The following is a 25,252-nucleotide window of genomic DNA, read 5'->3' as shown; positions in this document are numbered from 1 at the left end:
GATTATTATTTTTCCCTGTGTTTTCTCTGGTGGGTTCAGTAAATGACTTCCCACAGGACAGACACACACTTCGTCTGTCAGCCTGTGTGTCTGTTTGCGTTGCACTCTCTCTCTTTCTCTCTCTCTCCAAATTTCCATGATTATAATGCTACTAATGAATATAGATTTTACTGAACAACATGCATCTGTGTGTATTGTGTCAGTGACAGCCATTATCGCTCCACATTCTCTATCTTCCAGGCTGTTGGAGGATAAAAAGTAGGTGCTTGTCTTAAATCTGGACCGTCTGGACCTGGGCGGCACAATTCTGTACATGCATAATTTCCCCCCTGGGTCGTTTGACTTATGCGGTCCCTCTGACACAGAACAAACTGTGAATAAGACCCAATAACAATAACTCCACCCTGCCATCAATGTTGCCACTAAATCAAACTGTTTTTAAAGAAATGTCATCGACTTTAATGGATCTCTTGTTGCTTCATAAACCAATAAATAATTACAAAATCAATAATGCTTTTAACTAGCTGGGCGCCCACCTTGCACTCCACGGCTCTCTGACACACCGGCGTAAATTATGTCAATGATCAATCAGTCTGTGCATGCTTGTTAGGTCATAGTTGTGTGTGTGTGTGGGTTGTGAGACATACACTGGCAACTGAACTTGTGTGTGATGAAGATTTGTCCTTAAGCTTACGTTTGAGCGGGACAGAGAGCCAGAATCAGGGATTGTTTACTGAGAAATATACACAACAAAACTGCCTTTATGTGAAGAAAAATAAAATCAGAGGCGGTTCACAGAAAGTGACTTTTACTCAAGGAGATAAAAGACGGCATTCTGCAAATAAACAACGTGCTAAATAAAACCCACCACTGTTTAAGTCAAATGTACTGCACACCCTTAGCACCGAGCAAGGTGAGGCAGACGTGTGAGTTCTCGGAGAGGACAGAAATTATCTGTTTGCTCAAGGACTACAGCTGCGGGCAGCATCCATAAAAGATGCGGCGTATTTGCGGATGAATGGCAAAGAGAAAAGGGAGAAAAAAACCAAACAAACATCCCAGCGCCGTTTCCTGAACCGTCGGCAGAGCACACAGGATGCACGGAGAGATGACTCACAGCCTCTGTAGGGACTGAGAGGCATCATCATCGCCATCTTCATCATCACCACACTTGCTACTGTTGTTGAATATACTTCACGGGTACAAGAGTAGAATTTAATACCATCATTTTAATACGATACCGCTGCTAAATATACAGCTAACAGTCTCTGCTGCAGTGATAGCGGGTCAAAGACACCACACAATGCTCCACGCTGCCAAATTGACTTGGACAGATTCGTACGGGCGCTTGTGATAGGCTGGCTGTCCGTCTTTGGCAGACCCGCGCGCCAAGTGGTTGCATAATTTGCTGCTGGCGGCGGTTTTGTCAATCAGCGTGTAGGTGGACTGGGATTCACTTCAAGACACGATTGCTTGTTTGAAGCCGTTGTCGCGTTTTCAGCTGTTTGACTCCATCGCGTTTGGCACGGGCTGCGACTGCCTTCATCAGGAGCCAGACTGTAAATGTTTATTCCGATCCGTCGTGTCCTTCTAATTATTTCGATCAGTACAAGGCCACAGCGCCGCGAGGTTTCGGCGAACAGGGCTAATAACTGATGTGAGGACAGAAATTATAGATCATAAGTCGTTAAAACAAGGTCGCAATGCAGCAATAATGAACTCAGCTGTGCTTAAAAACACAATAGTTCTCATACGTGTAGCAAGAGAACACAACTGATGAAAATGAGACAAAGACTCAACCTTTTGTAGTGAAATAAGCTATAATTTAATCTAAAGCGACATGACAACAAAGGCTTAATGGAGAATACAAGATAGTCAAGCATAATTCAGAATGTTTATTCATCTATCAGACCTTTTTCATTGGCAATATTACCTGTAGTTCCCTGTTTGTCTCTCTACAGCAGCAAGCTGTTTAACTTCTATCGTCAGTGTCAGCTCTCTAATGAAGCCTTAGACACCTCTACCATCCAATTTACATGTTTATCTTATGTGTGGCCCAGATCAGATATGAGCTGTGTGAACATGCGAACGAGGGAAAAGAGCAAACAAGCAGTCCTGATACAAAGTAACACTCTTGTACTCTGTCCCAGTGTGAACGACTGAAGCATCTGTGCCCAACACACCCACACTGCGACAAGTGCTTCATTGTCTTATAAAGTCGTTGGCGACCTTCAGCGATGTTTGGAGAGCGCGGCGCTTTGTTTACCTGGAATAAATCTTCATTTGTGCGTGCCAGACCACTCGGCTGATCCAAACCCTGTATACACGTGTATCAGACCTGAATCCAGTTCAAAGGGAAGCTGTTAAGAGGCTATTTAAAAGAGAATGGTTACATGCTCTACATACAAATCTGGACAAATGCTCCCCACTGAGACTAAAGGAAGATAATGAACTTGCATTTTCTCGAACAAAGTTGTATTCCAAGAAATGTTTGTCAGTTGATTTTAAGTGGAACATGTTCAATCTGACGTCTATCAAGCAACGAACATGAAAGCTTTTTTATTAGAGATAATAAATCTTTACCTTATACGTCAAAACTTTAATTAATTCCCTGGGCAAAAAACAAACAAACGTTTCATCAAGATTGTAATCATAAACCACGATGAAGAGTGTGTACCGGAGCTCTAATGGCAAATTTACCAGTCACTGTCATATTGGTTAAACAGTGACTCATAACAACTAACTTTTAATGTTGTCAATGCATTAAGCATTAAAAACTACAAACTCTGCGTCTCAACACAACACAGCAGATAGAACTTAACGTTAAGTGATGAGAAAAGGAAAAGAAAATTGCTGGTTTTATAATTAAGCCTATTATGACGGGCCTAATATAAATAATGGTCTATTAATTGTGTTGTATTTGCCTACAAGGTGCTCTGGTCGACAAGATACCTTAATTGGATATTTAATGGCTTTTAAATTGCCTGAGCATCATCAATTCCCTTTTCTCTACTCCAACTTTGTCCCTGATGATGATGATGATGTCCAATTGCTTTCCACCAGTGGCTGCGTTTAAAGCGTGCAACACAAATGTTCACTAATTGGGATCCAGTTATCCTGAAAATGTCACAAGTAAGGATTTGGAGATGGTAAACGAATGAAAGGAGGTTTGATGTGCTTTCTGATTTTGATTTTTTTTCCCTAACAACATTGGCAGCATCTGAGCCCTGCCGTGTCTGATTACGCTCGGCCTCTTTTCTGATATCGCCGCTCCTGGTTTGGACTGCACTTCAAAGACTGAACCAAAAGCCAATGTTAGTCTTGCATTCGTGGGCTCTGGCAATCTGAGAAAATTAACTTCTTTGTGAAGAAACAATGCCCTTTGCAATGTAGCATGAAGGCAGAGGAGGTGAAGGCTAGAAAACAAGACATCGTACTGGCTTCTTGGGCAAACATGATGATCTTAAACACAGATGCCTCTTCACTTTACGCATAGAAATTCCCATTAGAACATATATATACCTCAATCCTGGTCATTAAAAAGGATAGCGTTGCATTTGACAGGCTGGGTTCAGCTTTAAACATGTCTTCACTCTTCATACTGCACGTTTTGAAATAATAATAATAGGAAATCTTCATATTGTGTGAACATTAATGCCTCTCATCTTCAAGGGGTCTATTTTGAAGCAGGTGCGATGGTTTAATGTGCAGAAAAACACACACTGATCCCCTGACATTGGCTGAAAATAACAACAATGCTTAGATGTTATGCGTCAGAGAGGTATTGATTCAGATCTGTAGTATGTTTGCTTAATGCCACTATGCAGAACATGTAGGTGCAGCTACTACAACATTACAGCGGCTCCATGAACACAGACAGATTTAGAGTATGACCCGGATGATTGCTTTCTTCGGTTATATGTCAATTGATTTTGCTGTCATATGCAGAATGGTAAATTGTATTTTGATCTATTTTTATCCAATGCCACACACGCCATGCTTTACTGTGAGATAGACAGTCGCTCCTCTTATCATCGTTCCTCTGAGTGGTTACTGCTACATGTGTGAAACGGACATGGAAACACACGAAGACAAAGCTTTGGCTTGTTGGTCAGAGTCCTTGAATAAATAATGGGCCAATAATTAGTATCTTGTTACTCGACTGCAAAACAGAGAGCTGAGAATGAATCTAACCATGATGGAATGAGCTAAATTTACAAAACTCCCTGAAATGCTGGTCCTTTATCGGTGTGTTCAGGTAATAATCAATGCTGTCCTATTTCTCAAAGCAAAAAAAGTAAAGACCGGAGTTTGAATTGGAAATGGACATAATTAGAATTGTTGTCCATTGCATAGCCGTGAGCCATAACTAGCCTTTAAAGCAATTAACACATGACACAGTTGATCTCTGCATGAAGAAACAAGACAGTTTACAGCTGGAGGGGAGATCTGGACCGTATCACACAGAACATACATACAGATATGGGTCATTTTTTACTATCCACCATTTTCCAACTCACTTTTCTTTGTTCGAGCACAGCAACATGTAGTTACACCAAGTATGTGCCAACAAAAGGTTTTTTTTCAAGAATTACAACAGCTCCATGGTGGGAGTTTGTGTGCTGTTTGTCTGGCAAACTGCACTGCTGCAGGATGCGGCATCTAACCTACCACCTCAGCTCACCCTACACCACACACACAATGAAAAACACAAACAAGCACATACTCAGGCGGAGGGGGAGGAAGTAGGAAATGAGCTTTCATGAACCATCATTGGAAAAATAATAAAAATTTCTCTGACTATGCCGTTTAACTGCTAGGAATCAATATCATAATAACAGAGAGTGAACATAATGTATGATAAGGTAGAAAACAAATTGTAAATACCCATAAATGTTTTTTTTTATGGACAGGCCTGACCATTACTGAGAAAATGGAAATTGTATTTGTGTGTAATAAAAGAGCATTACCACAGAAGGCAAAACTCCATTTAAGGCTGACCCACAACTTCTCTATCAGCACTTTAAAACCAACATCCATTACTTACAACTATTGTATGCTCTTAAGAAGATGCTGCATGTCAAATTATAATTGGATGATTAGAATAAAGCAAAAAAAAAAACAAGCTAAACATATCCGTTTAATACCCACTATTGTGGTTCTGACAGAAGAAACGTTTCAGTCTGTAGCAAACCCAATGATATCAAATCAAATTAGTAATTGTCACCATAAACACGTGCACAAGCCACGGGCCCCAGAGAGATCAAACATTTGCTCTGCACTACACTTTAAATAACACCATTATAGGGACGTAATCATTCACTGCTAATACAGCTGCCTGCATGGAGCGGGAGGGGAATATTACCCAGCTAAGATAAAAAGCAGCAGCAGCACAGCAGAGGGCTGATGTAGCCAGTGGCTTTCCAGACTATCACCTAAAAAGATGAAAAGGAGGCCAGAGTGGCTGGGACTGGAGATGGCATTTCTTCTCAGGGTGATTAGAGACACACACTCTCTTTCCCCAGTCACATCCCCACCTGGCTGCTGCCACTCTCATCCATCCAGTTCACTCTATTACTCTGTTTCGGAGGGAGACGCTGCCCTGAAATCAGTCTGAGAGACACCATCTGTTTGTCTGTGACAAACATAAGAATGATTTCAGAGAGTCTTTCATTTGGGGGCACACAGCTCGCTGCTGGTGCGCAGACAGGAGAGGCACATTTTCAAGTATTACCTGGAAGGATTGTCTTCACAATGAATACTTTTGTGTTACTGCTGCTGCTGTGGTACTTTTGCTTCAATAATACTAAAACATGCAAAATCCTTTAATATAGAGTTTCATTACCTTAGCCGTTTGTCAGTATTCAACTATATGTTTGAATAAACATAAAATGTATCATGTTTGATTTTATAAAAAAGAAAAGCTTTTACTACATTGAGATTCCTGTATTTCCAAACAAAATACATTTCTATATCTTTGCTTTATTTAGGAGCAAAGCTATAGGCCCCTTTAAGGCCCCCCCAACCCCAGCATGCTCCGTTCTGATTGACCAACTGTGTCAGGCTTGAGCTGGAAACACCTACACACTGCCACACACACACACATGCTGGCCAAACACCTGTGTATGTTGTGGGTGTGATTAGCCTGTCACATATGTGGGTACACTCAAATGTGTTACATATTGACGTCACCGTGTTGCAAAAGTAGAGAACAAAATGTGGACGTCTGGAAGCAACTCCATTAGAAATACAATAAGAGACAGGAGTGCATGAGCAATTAGAGCCGAAATAAAAGTACAAAAGAAACTGCTGTTTTTAACACAAATCAACACTCCTCAGCCAGACACCCGTCAGCCTGCACATGTGTGTCTCCTACGGGAGAATTTGTCTTTAACACTCGAAACATCACTGCAGAGGAGCAGAAGACGGTGAAGTGCAGCTGCATCCTATTGCTTCAGAATGCTTGGCCTGAGCTCTGGAGCCCACAGAGAGCTGCACTGATACAAGATCATGATACACACTCTTTCAAATGCTCATTCAGTCTGGATGTATATATTTTAAATGTTGTCATTGCATTAACAATGCATTGATATAAGACCCACGAGCCATTTTCTAAACTCCTGCTAGGCTCTCGGGCTGCTTCACTACCGTGCAGTGTGAATGCTGTAACCTGTTAACATGGGCGTGGAGCAGAACAGCGAGCAGAACAGCGAGCAGCTCCGCGCTTCAGCCAAAGAGAAAGAGCCGTGAGTCTGCAGCTCTGTACTCCGCCGGATTTTGGATTAGGCTTCATTTCTGGCATTACCAAATCCTCCCATGCTGTCCCATTCAAGCATCCCTGGGGCTCTTTGTTTGAGGTTGAAAAAGAATATCTCCGGAGCCATCTCCCCACCTCTGGCTGCTAACAACAACCTACAGGCATGTGATGACTGTTTTAACAGTTCTCCTTAACACAACAGCATCTACCTGACATTGTGATAGGATCTCACAGAGTGGTGTAAAAATAGTTCCCTAAGTGTATCCACGTCCACTCAGTCAGACTTCAGACTTCAAAGACGCTCACATGGTAATCTGCTTTCAATGGATGTTCCTGTGCTTTTATCAGAGCTCCATCATCACCAGCTGAGTTAAACCATAGCTGAAAAAAACAATGATAATAGTGGATAATTATCAGCTTTTACACCGGCTGCACTGGCTGCCCCGTTCCCTCACCCGTCACACACAGCGACTGGTGAATAAACACAATGACATGAATAAATAATGACCCCGCAATCCTCTTAAGGTCTCCGAATAGTGGAGCGGGGGGAAGACAAAAGTTTACTTTTGGTGTTTGAGAGCAAGCGGAGCCTGAAATTGTAAGCGACTCATTAGGGCTACATGTGGTCTGCCTGGGGCCTTCATGAACAAAGATGGCATCGTCCCCACCCGGTCATTCCTCAACACACTTTTGGCCTGATCTAATAAAATTCCGAACTATACCCTTAAGAAACAAACTCTATTCCCCACAGAAGTCACTAAAGAGCTTAAGCACTGAAAAGTTGAAAACCTTTATGCTGGATCTTCAATACTTTCCCTTGGTATTGAAGTTGTGCACTCTAAGAGGAAATTCTCTCTGGACTCTGAAGGCCACCGATGGCTTCATTTGTACTCATTCACTAAGCTGTGTGTGAGCGTCTCAGTCATGTGTCGCTTTCATGTCAAAGGAACAATCTTCATAATATTATTTCCTCATCTGGTTGTGTTCTTCTCAAAGCTTACATAAAAGCTCAGTGTTTTTTATTCTGCACACTTTGTTGGTGCTAAAGAATTGATTTGTGCGTGCCTCCCGGCTCCAACTGAGCGCATGACAGTTCAAAAGGCCATTTAAAATACATGCTGTCAAGAGCCTTGTGTTTCCACGTGCGTTTATAATTCATACCACAGCAAACCCTTAGCCGGTGAGAGATTGCAACATGTCAAAGTAGTTTACAATGGAAAAAGAGTTAGAAATGGCTTAGGAGTGGCTCTGCATGCATCATTTGGGCAGGAACAGGAAACCTGACCTTGTATCTGCCTTTTTTTATTTGGGCAATGTATGGCTTCTCTCGCCCCCAAATAAATTCCCTGCTAGTATTCAACACAGTTGGTAGTGACACGAATGTAATCATAAAACATAACTTACGCAGACATAAAATAACATCTCTGGAGCATGCTTGTGGAGGCTCGGGGGTTGGAACGCAGTAAGCCAATTTCAATTCCATATTTCCACCGAGGCAATGAATAGAACTGAAGTTGCCCGGGGTAGACGGGAGTCATTTGGAGCCACGGCAGATGGGCATCAACCTCAAACACCAGAACCCATCCCATAATATTCTGTCAAACAGGCAGAGCTGGAAACAGAGTGGGGTTTCACAATTATACTATACGGGAAAATACTCTGCAGTATGTTTCACCAATAGGATTACAAGTTGTGCTAAATCATATTCCTCTAAGCACAGAGCAGACTATGATTCTATTCACCTAAGTACCTCTCTCTGCACGCTGATTGAATCCAGATAATCTGTTGAATCCTGGGATATTATAAATCAACAATCATTTACCCGTTCCTGGTTTCCTTTTACCAGGTTGGATGAGTTAGGATATGATATGATATCTAAATGTTTCAGGATCAGTCCCTTTTGTTTGTTCTGACCTGATGCAATCCGGCAACGCTGGCATGCTGTCAAATACGCCTCATCCTGTTCTATTAAAAACATTAAAATTCATTCCAAACACACAGTGGTGTGAGTGAAAAACAAAGAACAAACAGCAGCTGTCATATTTAACTAACAGTGTCCGTTCTGACAAATCATGAAAGGCAGAGCTGCTTCCTGTTTAAAGCTTTGGGTTGCTTTACACGGCAGAAAGAGTAAAACTGCATTTGAACTTCACCATAATGTTAATGTTGAGGTGGAGAAGAGGCTGTTTAAGTCATTAGCAATTATAAGAAAATTAGTTTTCAGTCAAATTCTAACATATTGCATGTGCTAGGTGTCTCTTGAAGCCCCCTAGAGTTGTGTTATTGTAATTGCGTCCGTTTAATCATTAAACGATCCCAAACACACTTTGGTCACGCGGCTCTGTCCTCTAATAGAGTCTCTGCTGCAGCGAGCCCTGTTTGGCAGCTCGGGTGTGTTTGTATGTCTGTATTCACTGGCACAAACAAGACCGTCATGGCAGCAGTTTGTTGACATCGTAAAACGATTCGTACCGTCAATTCCAAAATAATACAGCAGGAAAAAAAGTCACAGAGGGGCAGAAGGGCTGAGGGGCTGAGGGGCTGAAGGGCTGAAGGGCCTGGCTGACATCACTCTGATACTCACATGTATGTGATAAAAGGTTACATTGTTTATTTCTACGCTATTTATTTTAATGATACTTCTGTGTGATTTCTCCTCTTGTTTGTCAGCGTGTACACAGGCTGCCTATGCAACATCTCTCATTCTACTGTCTACTACTAACAAAGACTGAACGAGTACATAAATGCAGTCTGGCCACGTGTGTCTGACCCTTTATCAAATAGCTGTGTTATTGTTCTGCAGTTGTTTGTGCTTTTTCCGGCTCAATCTCACAATATAAGATCAGAAACAAAAGGGCTCAGCTCGACTCTATAAAAGGAAGCTTTTTCTCTTTCATCTTCTTCCAGGATGCTATTTTGCTCTCTGTTGACATTTATGCTACTTTGCACTTAAGATTTCTATTCTAAAGTTGACGTGTGTACACAGCTACACACTACATCTGACACCGCATTGAGAGCTCCTAGCATCCAATTAGCGATTCCAACTTATTTCTAAACACCTGAAACCTGTGGTCTCTTGGCAGCTTCAGACTTACCTCAGCTTCCTATTGAAACATTGGGTAACAATGGCAGGAAAAATAATTCTTCTTCACTGAGGGGCATCTGGGTCATTTGCAGCCAATTCTTTATTCTACATTTCATTTAAGAGCATCAGAAAAGACAGAACATACACAAGGTCAAGCAAGAAGATACTCCTGCGTCCTCTTCCTGTGTTCATCTCTGAAAAAACTATATAATAACGTTATCTCAGTCATGCACCAGTCTTATTCTATGGAGTGGCATAACGACGCCATTTCCCCCTTTTTTTTATGTAACTCTCTATCAGGCAGCAGACTGCCAGAAAGGCATTCATTTCTGTTTCCCAAATTAAGTTGTCCAACCTGACATTTTGCAAACAGCTGCCTCAGGTTGCCATCCTTCCTCAGCACTCACTGTGAAAATGTCTGTAGCTGTTCTGGGCGAAACTCCCTCACTGACAGAGAATAACATGCCAACACCACTGCTCATCCTTATTTCAAAACCCCCATCACGAGCTCAGCAAGTAATCAGTCAGCTTAAATTGTCTAAATAGCTCAAAGTGCATCTGCGATTAAATTTCTTGGTGATTCGCACAGTGTCTGCGTTACCCTTTAATGGCAGAGAAGGATGCGGCTTTGGTTTGACCCGCTGCAGAAAGCTGGAAATTCATACAGCTGAGATAAGACGAGTGCTTCCAGTGTGACAGCAGTACTTTGGGGGGAACCTCAGAAGGCAGAGGGAAGAAGAAGAAAAAAAACCTAAAGCTTATATCCCAAGCTATTTTCTTCAACATGCACTCACTGTGAAATTTCACTATGCTGAGCCACTTTTACTGGGAGAGGAATAATCCAGGGAGAACCTGAGCCTCCCAGAACAACAAGGATTTAGAATCAGAGCCAGTTCACGTTGGTAAAAAATCTAGGACGTGCACCTTTCTGATGTTTGAACGAATCAAACCAATTAAATTGAAAGCTGTCATATATTTGTGACCAAATGCAATTCTATTCTTTAAAAAGGGCCGTACCATTGATATACTAGAGGTGAGAAAGTCTCTTAAATGAATAGCAGAGTAGTAGTGTGTTATTTATCGGTATTCTAAATGCGTGATGTGATTATTATAATAAAGCATAACATTCATAGAAGGAATACATTAACTGGATGGGGTTTGTTAGAATCTGAAGCTTAATACTGTGCGATATCTAAGTTTAGATGAGATGCATCTGTCACAACAGCTGCCATTTAGTGATGAATCTTCAGTGAATTTTATACCTGGATTTAGACTCGAGAGTGATAAATCAGAGGTGACTGCTAATGAGAGAAAGCTCAGCATGGAAGCGTAATTAATTTTAACTCATTCCAGAGGAGAATCACGAGATGATCCCTGCTTCTTTGCACTCGGCAACTCGGCAACTACTAATTACTTTCATTATGCATCTCTCAGGTCTGAAGACACAATATAAGTAAGTGCGATAAGATAAGATAAGATCTGATGATGTGATATGGAACTAACACATTAATGTACAGCTACTTACCACAGTTTATCAATTACATCCACGTAGAACCGAGTGGCTGGGCTGTGATCAGTGGCGTCTCAGTTGTCACAATGATAACTTGGACGGCTGTGGTTTGGATTTAAATTTGGCAGGTTCATCAGAGTTCCTTGGGTCTACCTGCATGCGTTCATAAAGGCCACGCCCATTTACGCCAAGCTAGATCTTCTGCCATTGTGACTTTTTCCCCAAAACTATTTATTTTCGCATCTCCTTCCACAATCGTAGATAAATTGTCATAAAATGTTCCATGCACAATGTCTGGGATGTTATATCTTTGTTTTTTGCGAGCTTTCCAACAACAACAACCCAGAAACGCTGATGAAATCGATAAAAATGCACCATTACATGGAGCGGATAGTTGTTTACCGCCATGTTCCACACTGTGAAATGATATCACTTGTAGTGCAGCTGTTTTACAAGATGACCCAAGATGTCTGCAACTCTTGTAGCGCAGTCACACAAAGTGGCTCCACTGTGTGAAACTGCAGCAAACAACAGCAAACAGCCTGCGATTAGTCATTCTAAGGTGAGTTTGTTTGTGTAAAAGTAAAATCTCTAAGCCATTCCTGTGAAACTTGCATAATATAGATTTTAGGAGTGACGGAAAGTAAAGATCACGTTTATGCAGCTGGCTTTGAATGTGAAGCAGGGCGACTACACAAAAAAGGCATCAATATAACATGAGCATGAATAAATGGCTGTATATAAAATGGGTACTTGTGCACATGGGGCAGAAGATGGTGAGACTGTGTTTGGATGATCCCCCATTAAGGGAGGGCTCATCCTGCTCCATGTTGGGGCTTTGAGCAGCCGTGATGCCCCTGAGCCTTGGTGGTAAGATGGGCCCTGATGTGCTGTTGGTTTAGACCATCAGTGGCACTGGCAGGGAGCGTGCATGCGGCTCCTCAGATAACAGCCCAAAACTGTCCACCAGGGCCTCTAAAGCCCAGCAAATTAGCCCGCAAATGAGCCAGAGAATATCTCCACTAATCCATGATCTGAGCGGAGACTCGGCCAACAGGAAAAAATTAAACAAATAAATAACTTTGGGGGAAATTCTGGGGGCGGAAATAACCCGGCTCTCAGAGCTGAGAAACCACAAGTGATTTCTTTGAAGTATCATTTTGCCTGATAGTGAGCTGCTGTGAAGGCCTGTGACGGTTTCAGCACCGGCCTCCATGTTGTCTGCAGTGTGGACGCATCGGAATGACAGATCCTGTTATTAGGGAGGAAAGTGTTTGTTTCAACAGTAGAACCGCAGATAAAATGGGGCCGTTTTCACTCAGAGTGCACAGCTGTAATGCAGCAAAGAATGAAATGTCTTCTTTTTAAATTTGAATTTTAAATGAAGGAGTCAGCAAGCAACAACTTCAAATAATTATTTAGTGTCTAACCTAAACATTTGATTGTGTGATTCTTGTGTTTGCTCCATACATCATGTCACACACCAGCATGTTGGCTGCAGCGTGGAGCAGCCGTACTGTTTACTCTTATTTAATATGGCAGACCGTTCTTTAACAGGATTACACGTCAGGCGTGTGAGTGACACGGAGGCCCTGCAGGGGAGCACTACAAGCTAAAAACAATCACTCCACACAGTGTTTTACAACATTCAACTTCAGCCATTTCTTTCAAAATATGTCATTGCATTTCATTACTTTCCAATTTCAGAGTGTGTAAACACAATTTACTGAGCAGCACCAATAGTTTCCACGCCACACTACTATACATTTATATAAGATTATACAAATATTCCCACTACATAAAACAATTTAATGACAACAATGAAATACTATAAAAAAGAAAAAACAGATTTAAAATGGCCTTGTAGACAATATGGAATGCAATGACAACATAAAAAGAGCAATAACATGCTTGGTTTTTTGCATGGATTTGGAACGTTTATCAATTTTAATTCAACCGAAAACCTGAGAGACCTGATATGAGAATTGATTTTCCTGCCCGAGCATTCATGTAAATATTGTCTTTATTTCCTATTTTCATCGGCACTTGCCTTGTCCCTGTGTGTGTGTGTGTGTGTGCGTGTGCGTGTGTGCGTGTGTGCGTGTGTGTGTGTGTGTGTGTGTATGTATGTGTGTGTGTGTGTGTGTGTGGACTGCTCGGCCAAGGTCACAATAAGAAACTCCATCGTTGCGGTCCTACCACACTGCTGTAAAACATGCCCTAATGAATGCAGCCCTGTAATACAGGAAGCGTCTCCTCTAATTGAAAGACTGATTTCACTTCACCCCACAGATTCTGAATATGGTGCTGAAGCTCCAGGGAATCTGATCAAAGATAAATCACAATAAATGTGGAGTGCATCAAAGAAATGTGCTTATTCACCTCAGGAGGGCGTGGGCACGCACATCAGCGTCTCAGTGTGATTATGTACTACAAGATGAAGGGATGTGGCTTGTTTCAAAGCACAGAGGTGCATGATCATTAGCAGTGTGTACACATTATTATTAGTTTGGGTGTCACAACTGGTGTGATTTCAAGTGCATCATGATCCCAGAATCCAGACTTCAGCGGAGCTTGTAACACCAGCCTGCAGAAGTGAAGCACGACGAGCTGAGCTCCTTTGGGTTCAGCATCATCTAGGTAACTGTGACTGTATGTGCTCCCTTAATGTGTCTAGGAACGTTTCAGTATTCCAAGCTTCAAAAACAGATAATATGCATTACTTTGTCACTGGAAAACCAAAAATGGTGAGACTGAACAATCATCCTGGAGCTCAGTGGGGGCTCACTTTCAATGCAAGTAAAGGGTTAGCAGGGCCAAGAATAACAAGAGTGAAAAGCACTGAACAAAGGTTCTTTCAATACTTCACTATCAAAATGGTGAAGAGGGCTGCTCTCCCCCCCCCCTGCCCGCTCACATTGGAATCTGCCAGAGATTTGCTTTTCAAAGCAGCTCAGCCTTTTGGGGCTGTGACAGGTTTCTATGAGGAACACCTGTCCCTTGTAGACAGTCATGCTATGTTCAAAGATTCAATAACTGAGCGCCACCCTGCAGCTCCTAACCTCAATCTTTCAGCAGTTCAAAGTTTCCTCAGAGTCTTGAACCTTTCAGATACAGATAGTGAGGGAATAAATCATCGACACCGTGGAGACGGAACGCACCGGCAGAGATCCGCTTTCATGATTCGTGTTTTGTAAATAGCGGTGGTAATACTGAGAGAAATCCTATAGTGCTAGTAGTGATCGTATCCGTAACGATACCGGTACTAGTGCCAGTAGCAATAAAAGTAGCAGGAGTGGTGGCAGCAACAGTAAAAGGTGAAATAGTAGTAATAGCAGTAGAAGCTGGAGTAGTAACAGTAATAGTAGCAGTATTATTAGCAGCCATGGTGGTGGTATTAAATTGGAAAAAATCGAGACAGTATTTGTAGAAAGAGTAGTTTGATTTCATTGTTTGGTATTTAAGAGCAAAAGGTATTCACTGTATTAAATGAAAACAACAAACAGTAAAATACTACATGTCTGTGTGTGAACAACCAATATTGTCCAGCAACAATACATGCAGAAAAATGTAAAGTAGCTGTAAACGAATCCATAAAGGAAAGTACAGCACAACATCAATAAACATGACTGTTACTCCGGCAAAGACCGCCATCACATCAGAATATTAGCCACAGAAAAGGTAGAAATGCTGATTTACACTCGCGCACAACAAACAAACAAACAGCTGTGATAGGAAAGAAGTCCATCATTCATCTGCTAGGCCTGTGTTTGCTAGTTTAGGCACTGAAACTTCCCATGGAGTGCACAGCAGGGATACAAACTCAGCACAGGCTACAAGATCACATCAGTCCTCTCCACAAAACCAAATCGGATTATTTGATTCATCCGCGCGTTAATATAGATTGCTGCATTTCCCTTTACAGTCAGAAAGTCTCTGGCCACCTGACGGCTCCGAGTTTTAACAAGCGCAGCATCTGCAGCACACGGCGCCTCCTGCGTCATTACCTGTGTGGATTGCACAATCAGATTGAGAATTTTTATGGAGGGTTTTTTAAAGCACAGATGGGTCTGATTCACAAAGTCCCAGACTGTCTGTCTGGCTCACTGCGTACTGGCCAACACACTACTAACCTCTCTCTCTCTCTTTTTAAAGTTGTCTCACTTTGAACGTGTCTCACATTTACATCTTTCTGTGATAAGTATTGACTAAATTGTTGTAATTTTGTCTGCACTGGTTCCTATCCTGTATAGCCTGGTATCAGTTTTAGAGCCTGGTTGAGGTCATAATAAGCCTATATTATGTTTATTTATATTTCCATTCACAGTGTATATCTGTATTGACATTATCGTTACCTCTTCCTAGGAGGTTACGTTTTTCCCCGCATTTTTGTTACATACAAATGTCCTAAATTGATTTGGAGTAAAATTGGTAGAATGCTGAGCTGCGGCCCAGGTCAAGCCCTGAGGCAGACGCAGGATTTAAATTTTATTTTCTAAAAAGGTCCAGATCCAGATAACGTTTAAAAACATGTGGTTCTCACTATAAATAAAGCAGTTGTTGTAGTCACTTTGGGGTGTCACGGGTTCACGGGGTCAGACTTTCTAAAGTAGCTTGGAGGGGTCAAAGGTAGAGGACAGCTGACAGCACAGAATTGTTCAAATAATGTAGAAATTACAATTAAAAGTTGTAGTAGTAGCAGCACATTAGAGTTGGACTTTATGAATTCTAACATTAAGGTGAAGCCATTTTTCCATATTTCTGTGATTTTCTTGTAAAACACTAACCTGAATAAAAATATTCAGGCAATCTCAACCTAAGATAGAATATCAATAAGTGCCCTTTGGCCTAAATCCAGACATATTGCAAAAGTAATTTTCCTATGACAAATAGAGCAATTAAGCGCTCTCATTGTCATAATTGTTTCTTCTCCAGCCCGTTATTATAACGAGACAAAACTTCTGTCTGGGCTTGTTTGGCCGTGGCGGGGGTATGCATGGGAATGACTGCCTGCCTGTCTATTATTATTATTCACTGTCATCATCCTCTGCACCTGGCTGTGTGCTGAAGGAGGAAAAACAAAAGGGAATTTGCAGTGGTGGTGTGACTCTCACAATAACATTTGAATGCAGCCTTCGCCCTGCAGCGATGCCCACAGCCACCCAGGATGGAGTAATGAGCAAAAACAAAATAATTAAACTCCAGAAACTAAATATCACACAGATGAGTATGATGATGTATGATTTACTGCTTTTCATTACTGCAAAAAAATCCATACCTTGAACATAATATGGTAGTTGTGTGTTTAGAATACTATGCAGAGGGATCAATTCCACCTTTAAAGAGCATTTAAGAGTACGATCAAAGCTTGGCTATACATACAATATAAACATAGACAGGATAAACAAATCTCCACGGGGACAAAGGAAAGGAAAACAAAGGCAATAGCAACAACAACAACTAAGCAATGGAACTAATTACATTTTGTCGTAAGCAGAATATCAGTTGGTCACACCGGCGTCTTCAACAGGCCCTGTGAAGGCCTTTGGCATATTATTTATCTGTGCAGGTTATGGAACACATGAATAAGAACAAACCCTCAGCAGGCGTTAGCGGCTATCTCATAGGTGCAGGAACGTAATGGTCTAACTGTCACAGGAGGGGGTTTGGATTAGAGCACACATCTGGATAAGACTCGATGGGGCAAAACCCCCCAGAGCTGCAGTCCGCTCCCCAACCCAGCAGGTTGGCACGGCCTGCTTGATGTTCAGCCTGTGAAGGATGCGCTATGACTCAGCAGTCATTGGCTGCCATAAGTGCCCTCAAGGGGCTCCCCAGGGACCGGAAAGCAGTAGGGGTAAGAGACACACACAGCACAAATGCACACTATCGCCAACCAAACCGTACGCATCAGGCATGCAAGTACCTCAAGCGTGCATACACTTCAGCACCGGCACTACTGAGCCGCAGTACAGTCCGGCCCTGCGACGCGTCCTGCTCCTGTCAAGATCACCATCCTCAGCTCTGGATTGTGCTGAATCAGCCTGTCGGTAATTTTTGAAGTTGCACTTGGTGACATAATGGGGCACATTACTGAAGGTTCTGATTTCATGTATACTCCTTAATTACAGACGCAAGTGGAGCAGCGCACGTGTAGTTAAGCCACAAATGACACTACAGGTAACAGGTTTAACTCTGATCATTTACCTATACTGAATTACATTGATAACATCTTTGCATCTTACTGTTTAAGTGGCCCATATCCAATACCGGTGTTCACTGGATTGTCGAGCAAAGCTTCAGTTTACAAGACAGATGTAAACAGAATGTCACAATGGGCACAATTAATACAAGCTATTGCTTTCTAAAGCATCTCTAAAGAGCCTCATTTTAAAGTGGAGAAGAAGGGAAAGATCACAGTGCAGATTGGGCGTGTGAATAATAATAGAAGGGTGATAGATTGTATGACACATGAGTAAGAAAGGCCACGAAATCCCCATCTGTGTGTTTAGACGATCATCGTCACATTAGCAGATTTATTTCCACATAAATGTGAAAAACAGATCTGAGAATATCTGGTTCCATATGCTCTACGTTTTCACAACACTTATGTCTGATATGTGCCATATGTGTGGAGGGAAAGAGCTGAACTGGGTCACTTGTACCTGACACAGTAAATGTAGCACGAGTACATAATCATCTGGAAAGTCAGAACATATTCCTGTGACAGTTCAGCAAGGTGACTTCGCTGACATTACTTCATCTGCTGCTGTGTTCTGTAATGACACTATGCTTAAAGCAGGTGTACATGCCGTGATATTACAGCACATCAGTGACACATGATGATAAACATTCCATCACAGTGTCTGAGCACACACACACTGTTTGCCCGAGCACAAGGCTAAGGATGATTATTTTTTTCGCCTCGGGCTGAAAATAATACAAAAATTCAGTTCTGCATTCTGATGTATTTTTTTCTCATTATTTTCCACAAAAGTGCCAAAGAAGCGAATAAACAACTCAGCCACAGTGTCCACTGGAACCAAACTGTATAATTTTGACACTAGATCATATTGCATTAGGCCGTAAAGGCGTGCACTGTACATAGAGACGGACAGATTCATGTACTAATCACTCTCAACTCTGATTGGTCCACCTAAGAAACAAACCATTACAGTAGAAGAACCATCCAGGTCGTTTTCTGTCACAGTTAATGTTGTCATGATATCTCAGCTGGACTTGAATCACACCACAGCAGGAAACAATAACTTAAAGCTTTTATTTATGTACTTGGAGGCGTAGCTCTGAATCACTCCAGCATAGAGGAAATTGTTCCAAATTCGTATTCCTTATTTGCATGCATTAAAACCAGGGTCAAATAAGTCACATGTGAAGAGAGGAGAGCTGCCCAGCAGCTTGAATACATTAAAGCCGAGTAAATGGTTTGTTGATTTAGAGAGATTAAAGCACACACAAGCAAGCCAGCTCGATGGATTTTAATTAACTTGCCATATATAAATTGTATGTTATTAGGCATTACGGAATTAAATGCTAAACACAAGTGCTCTTTCTGCTTGGGTGACTGGAATAAAAAGCTGGGCTTCACAGATGTAGCAGGACGCTGCAGCCCCGGCTGCTCTGAATACATTCCAGCGTATCAACCTCTGAACAGCCGTCCAAGGAGATTCTCTTTAATTATGTACAATACAGCCAAATTCAAGTCCCCTGACATCTCCCATGATCAAGCAGAGGGGATGCCACATTCTCTCCCCGAGTCATTCGGGCAAATGGATTTCACTTCCAAGAGTCACTTCTGTCAGTTATAATAAGAAGCTAATACATAACTGACACGCGCTGAAATGCAAAACTATTCACAAGGTTCTCTGCAAGGCTGTGCAGGGCAATTAGAATTTTGCCGCAAGGCGCTTGATGAGTTCCTGTATCTCTGAAGGATCCAGGAATGAGCATCATAAATCTTCTAGTTAATACGAATGCTTCAGGTTTGAGTTTAACGCTGCAATAATGTGCAACACAACTCAGATTTTACCAGGCAGCACAAAAAAACCCATTTAGACTTAAAACTCAAATAAATGTGTAATCAACACCGAGACTTAGAGTTTTTAAAGGAAACCCGTGAGCCTGGTACACCTTCTCTATTTATCAAGTAATTAATAAGTTGCGTGTGTGGTTACCAACAAATGCGCGGCAGGGGAACTAAGCTGAATATCCAAATGGCATTTCCCTTCTTATAACATCACGTGTTTATAGCACACTGTTGCACAATTTTAATAAGAATATCTTCAGCAGAACCGCTATTATTTTTTGGCATTTCCCTGCACCACACAGGCTTAATCGAGTCTGCACTTGACGTGGCTCACATATATCCAGAGCTCAAGTGACCTTCTAAGCAAGCACAGAGGCTCAGCAGGCCCTTAGGGGCAAATTAGAAACACCAAGCTACAGGAAGATGAACTCAATACATACAGTTTCCCGTTTCCTGGCACTGATGTTACCAAGAGAAACCTACCTATCAACGTCCGCACATGCACCGGCAGTCAATTGCAACAAAACAAGCTTGCAATAATAAACTGCTCCTTCCCGTGATGTATGGCACAGTCAAGAATATGCAAATGATCTGGCTCCACTAGAAACCCACTTTAGTGTCTCAGGTCAAAGCCAAAATATGTTAGACTACCAAAATTGCAAACATAAATTTAAAGGGCTTAGATAAAATAAAAAATCAACTTCTATTTAGTCAGACTTTAGTAGTTCTATCCCCAAGGGTTGAACATTTGCCAAGAGAAAAGATGCAAATGAGTTCCAGTGGAGCATTATCAGAATCTAACAAATCCACACCAACACAATCATAACTCAGTGTCTAACTGCAACATGCAAAACAGTCTTGCTTGTGTTTCTGAAGCTCACAGAGATTTCCGCCCTGCTTCAGCATATAAAAAACAGGCTTTCAAAGAAATGATCTACATGAAAATAGACAAGAGTGTGAAATCAGCAGGCCCACACATGCCGCGGGCAGAGAGAGAGGCTAAAGTGTGTTAGTCTTACCGTTCTCTGTGTTCTCGTGTTCAGTGTCGGTAAGGGTCAGGTTGGAGTTGGCTCTGCTGGACAGGCAGGAGCTGCGGCCTGACTTGGTGTTGCTGCGGCCCCATAATCTGACCGCGTGCTCCGGCGACATGATGCCGTCCGTCTCCGTGTCTGCGTCCGAGCCAACGCTGACCGAGTAGTCGCGACGCGGCATCCCCACGTCTGCCCTGTACGTGGCGACGTGAGATGGGAGGGCCTCGCCGAAACCCAGGTCTCGAAGGGAGAAGTCTGCCCCTTTGCAAAAGCCAGAGAAACAGCTCAGGAAATTGCATCCACCACTCGCTGCATCACTTAACGGAATGAAGTGCAGGAAAAAGATGGCAGTAATGACAGTAACATCCTGGCCTTGGGAGTGTAGAGTAACCCTTAAAAAAGCATTTGTCTACCTTGTTTGTACTCAAACTAAGTCAACGTGATCCGAGTTGGAATTAATATCTCCTTTGAAAAATGTGTTTTTTGACTATTTGTTATTTCTGTCACCATCTGGACACCAAACGAGACGGCAAAAGTCACAAAAACAACATCACAAACCCTGCTCATTAACACACAGACGAATCCTCAGCTTCATAACTTTAATGGATGTTTTTATGTCTGTTTTGGAAAACTGAAATGGACACGTATTAATATTTGATCATGTTTCTTTATTCCTTTTTCTCTCATAAATCATAAATCCTCTCCCAAAGTGATGATCACAGGAAGTCAGGAGATTAATAAAGACAGAAAGACCTCATCGATGAGTGACTCACTGTGGTGGTTGTTGTCTTTAATCACTAATAGTCTCCAGACTTATACATGCAAACCATTTCTATCCATTTTTGCCTAATTGAAATACCACAGAGATGCAGTTCAGTTTAATTTCCGACCTTCACATTGTCACAGCAAACCATTTGAACTTTGATCATCAATAATATATTTCAGCGTGAAGGTTCAAAAGCCTGGGACACAAGTTCAATCCTGGGCCAGGGGTTTTGGTACTAAAACTATTGGGAGTGACCTCTGCAGCTGACCGAATGTGAATTACCAAGGGACTCCTCATTAAAAAGCAATGATGCATATATAGAGACAAGGCGGCTACGTGCCCTAAAACTAATAACTGCTCTCCTGGTGTCATTGTGAAGCGCTAACACAGACAATATTGGACTATAAGGCAAAGACAATCTCTTCTCTACGCTACAACAGCATCGCCTCTCCCGTGTCACCCCAGCTTGGCCTCACCTTGTCGGTTGAATTCATCCACTTCGTGATGAACCATGTCCTTGACTCGGCCACCGTAGGCCATTCTGGACTCTTGGTCGAAGGCTTTGAGCGTTTCGCTGGAGCTGTAGGACTTGGGGTTGGGTTTTCCATCCTCGCTGTCGGCCGAGGAGCTGGTGTAGCGGCGCTCTGTGTCCTGCCGGGCGGTGAGCGAGCGATAGGGTCGGCGTTCCTTCACTTCCATGGTTGCCTCGACTCTTTTTTCAGCATCAACGTGGATTGCAATACCGGCTTAATCTGAGTGACTCTGGGAAAAGAAGCAAACACACACACACACAGGCACATTCAATAAATCAGGTTATGGCTCAGGAACATGCTGCGCTACTAAATATTCTTTCAAGATGAATCAGCCATTTCGTTGTAGAACTATTTGTCTAATGCACTAAGTTGGTTCTCTGCATCATGAAGACGCATTAATTCAAGCTGCTTTGTATGTTTGAGCGATTAATGCGAAGACAATCAGCTGGTGGAGACGTTCCTCTGACGTATCTACCAGGACGTTTCTCTTTGTGTTATCTACACCGGGTCTTATCTGGTGACATGTGGTTGCATTAGGAAACTACAGGCAATGTCACAAATCAAAGGCCAGGACTGTTTCCCAGGAATACAAGCTGTATCTGGTTTGTGCAAGACTCCTACATATACACTGTGTATATATATATGTGTGTGTGTGTGTGTGTGTGTGTGTGTGTGAATGTGTGATTTGACGAGGAAATCTGGAGGAGGTAGGAAGAAGAGTGTGACACAGCAGGAGGTTTCTCACAAACTCAGGGGTCCAACTGCTGAGGGAGCGGGGGTTAGAAAACGATGGCGATAGTTAAAAATGATCCTGTGAGAGTTTAAACATCAAACTAAATAAGAAGCATCGTGGGACAAAAATGCACAGCAGAAGGAGGAAGATCGTCTCAAACCTTCCTATCTGTTTATTTAAAGGTGAATAAATTGCCCTGTTGCATAGTGACCCCCCGCCCACTCCAACACCAATGTTTACTAAATCAAAGTTAACTATGCACAAGATGGATTAGGAGATAAATAATTAAATAAAATGCAAATGCCTGTTTTCCAGCAGCAGTGTATAGAGTCCATGGCACAGAGGGGGAGGCTAAGAAAAACACCAGGATTAGATTTAATAAAATCCAGCACAACAAATCTTGCTGCTGTAAAGTTTACGATGTAAGTCTCCCACAAATATTCCTTTTTTTATGTAGCGTACAGAAATGCTCGGCCTCCAGCATCTGTAAAGGTGGCAGGTGTCCTTCCTTGAATTGTGTTGTTTACAAGTTACAAATCATCGTCGGGACTGAACTGAGCTAGTCCAACAAATCCGCCGCACTACACTAAAACCAGCAGAGATGATTAAAATACCAAACATAAAACCAACACTGTCAGTAAAATGGCGTTGTGAATATGAGATCAATAGAGGGAGGGAACGTTCGCGTACTCGCAGCTGAATTATTCCTTTCGATTTGGGAGGTGGGAGAAGAAGATACTTCAAAAAGGGGGAGTACCTTTAATATAACATCTGAGCTAAAGAAAAAGCAGCAGGATACATCTAAAATAACTAAAAGAATCGAATGAAAGCTGCTTTATAATTGAATGTTTGGTATTTGTGCAGTTAAAAGGGGGAAGAAGCCTTGAAATCAGCCAGCAACAACATCAACAACAACAACACTGAGAGGGTTTAACACATGTCAATGTGGATATAAACATGATGGAGAGGATTGCCACTGTTTGCTTTACAGATCGATTACACAGAGACAGAGAACAGAGCCAGGCCCTCATTACAGCTCATACCTCCACCAAGGTCCATCAAACCAAAGACTAAAACCTTGCAGAAGACTTGAATGAGTCTTTGAAACGCTCGATTTTTATCTATTTCAAATTCCTGCGTCTGGATAGGAACCAAGAATGTTTCGCATTCTTCCCCCAGAGCTCCGGCCTCCATCCTCCTAAATCTGCTCCCAACGTTCTGACTGACATCTAACAACTAACCTATCTCAAACGTATGACATGCGTCTGCGTCATGTGTCCGCGTGTGCGTCGCCTGCCTGTGTCTACCGCCTGCATATTGATCTGTACATCATGTCCTCGCATCTACGCCTGCATAATGAGCTTAATGTCAATGATGGATTATCTCAATTTGAATGATTCTCAGAGCGATTTCAGCAGCTTCTCCTCTCCGGCAGGCTCCTACCTCCTCACTGCTCACCGCTCGCACACTTTAATAGACGCAAATACGCGATGCAAGGATAAGAGAGTCAGAGGATAAGGGGACCATGGAAGAGATAAAAACACCACTCTAAATCTAAATCTGGGAGTCTTTATTGACAATAACTGTGTTTTTCAGACAGGGATTTTCCCACAAGATAAGCTCTTTATGAATACTGTATGAGATTTGTGCTGGACAGAACAGTAAACAATCATCTCTCCTGAACTATATTTGCCCCTGAAAGAGAGAGAATTCTCTTTTCTTTGAAGACGTCATTGTTGGGTTTGTGGGGTTTTCTTTTTGTATGTATTGACAGCTGAAAGGATCCGGGTGATTAATGACTTGGGGCCTCAATACTGAGACCTCCGCCACATGGGGGGTTGGGGGGGAGAAGAAAATGCCCCTACTCAGCCGCCGCCGCGAGAGCACTTCAACTGCTCCCAAGATCTCACATGCAGCTTGTGTGGGTTGCTAATTTTTTTGTTACCTTTTTAGCTCGAGATCCTTCAACACTATGCAAATGCGAGAGCGGGAGAACAAGCGGCGTTCTTAAGTTTGGAGAGAATGCTCTGTAAAGTGTATTGTTTTTGTTTTCCAAAGAGCCAGGCTCAATGCTGCGACCATCGCTCTTCTGCACAGGCCTTCCTCCTCATTATTAATCAGCAGCTATGCTATGAGACGCACCTTTGAGGCCATGGGAAACCCACGGGAGATTTTCAAAGACGCAACAGGCCGTACACTATGACAGATGATGTGGGAAGCAAATGCGAGACCTGGAAACGTATCCACCTCTCGCTCGCGCAACTGCCGGGATTAACGCAGAAAGCTGTACAGTAAAACTAAACATTGTTGTTCTTCATACATAGGCTACATCTGGCATTATCGTTGTGTTTCAGAGGCAGCGAGCGAAGCTGTTGTTCTTGTTCATCTGTCTAAGTCTAAATCCTCGGAGAGGGAGCCAAAACAAAGAAAATGCCAGTGTTGTACTATTTTGCCGCACTGGTATGTGAAAACAACAAACAGAAGGTTTTATTTAACCAAGATACCTCCACACTTACTGAGGAGGAGAAGCGAGAAGCGATAAGAGGGCTGTTTAGTGTGTTATCAGCTCCTGATTAGACGCAAGGAGCTGAAGGAAGAAGCTTGAAACAGCGATGGAGGATGTTAATCAGAGGATACTCACAAAGACTCAAAGTCATTAACAAAGAGCAGTGAAAAATGTCCGCCATGGAGTGAAATCTCTGAAACTCCGATAACAATCACTCGCTTTTATTTCAAACACAAAGATCCCTCCAAAGCTTGAGCTGCGAGAGGTTGAGTCGAGCTACGGAGAAG

At 42.4% G+C, this 25,252-nt stretch overlaps 1 protein-coding gene across 5 annotated transcripts in view; it reads right to left on the bottom strand.

Moving 5' to 3' along the window:
- tenm4 (teneurin transmembrane protein 4) overlaps positions 1-21,892 on the bottom strand; it is a 111,086-nt gene extending 89,194 nt beyond the window's left edge. For 3 of the 5 annotated variants that reach the window (XM_076146137.1, XM_076146138.1, XM_076146139.1), the window contains exons 1-2: positions 21,670-21,892; positions 20,416-20,688 (exon numbers count right to left, since the gene is read on the bottom strand). In XM_076146137.1, the coding sequence (XP_076002252.1) occupies positions 20,416-20,688; positions 21,670-21,892 (496 nt within the window). Of the gene's footprint in view, positions 1-521; positions 543-20,415; positions 20,689-21,669 lie in introns of all 5 variants that reach the window. The other 2 variants (XM_076146140.1, XM_076146141.1) reach the window with 1 other exon arrangement.
- Between the last annotated feature and the right edge of the window lie 3,360 nt (positions 21,893-25,252).

The sequence above is a fragment of the Genypterus blacodes genome, unplaced genomic scaffold (assembly GCF_046128005.1).
Source record: "Genypterus blacodes isolate CSIRO-AG114 ecotype Tasmania unplaced genomic scaffold, CSIRO-AGI_Gbla_v1 ptg000032l_1, whole genome shotgun sequence".
NCBI lineage: Eukaryota > Metazoa > Chordata > Actinopteri > Ophidiiformes > Ophidiidae > Genypterus > Genypterus blacodes.
Note: the sequence above shows the minus strand (reverse complement) of the source record. Positions and strands in the feature narration are given on the sequence as shown.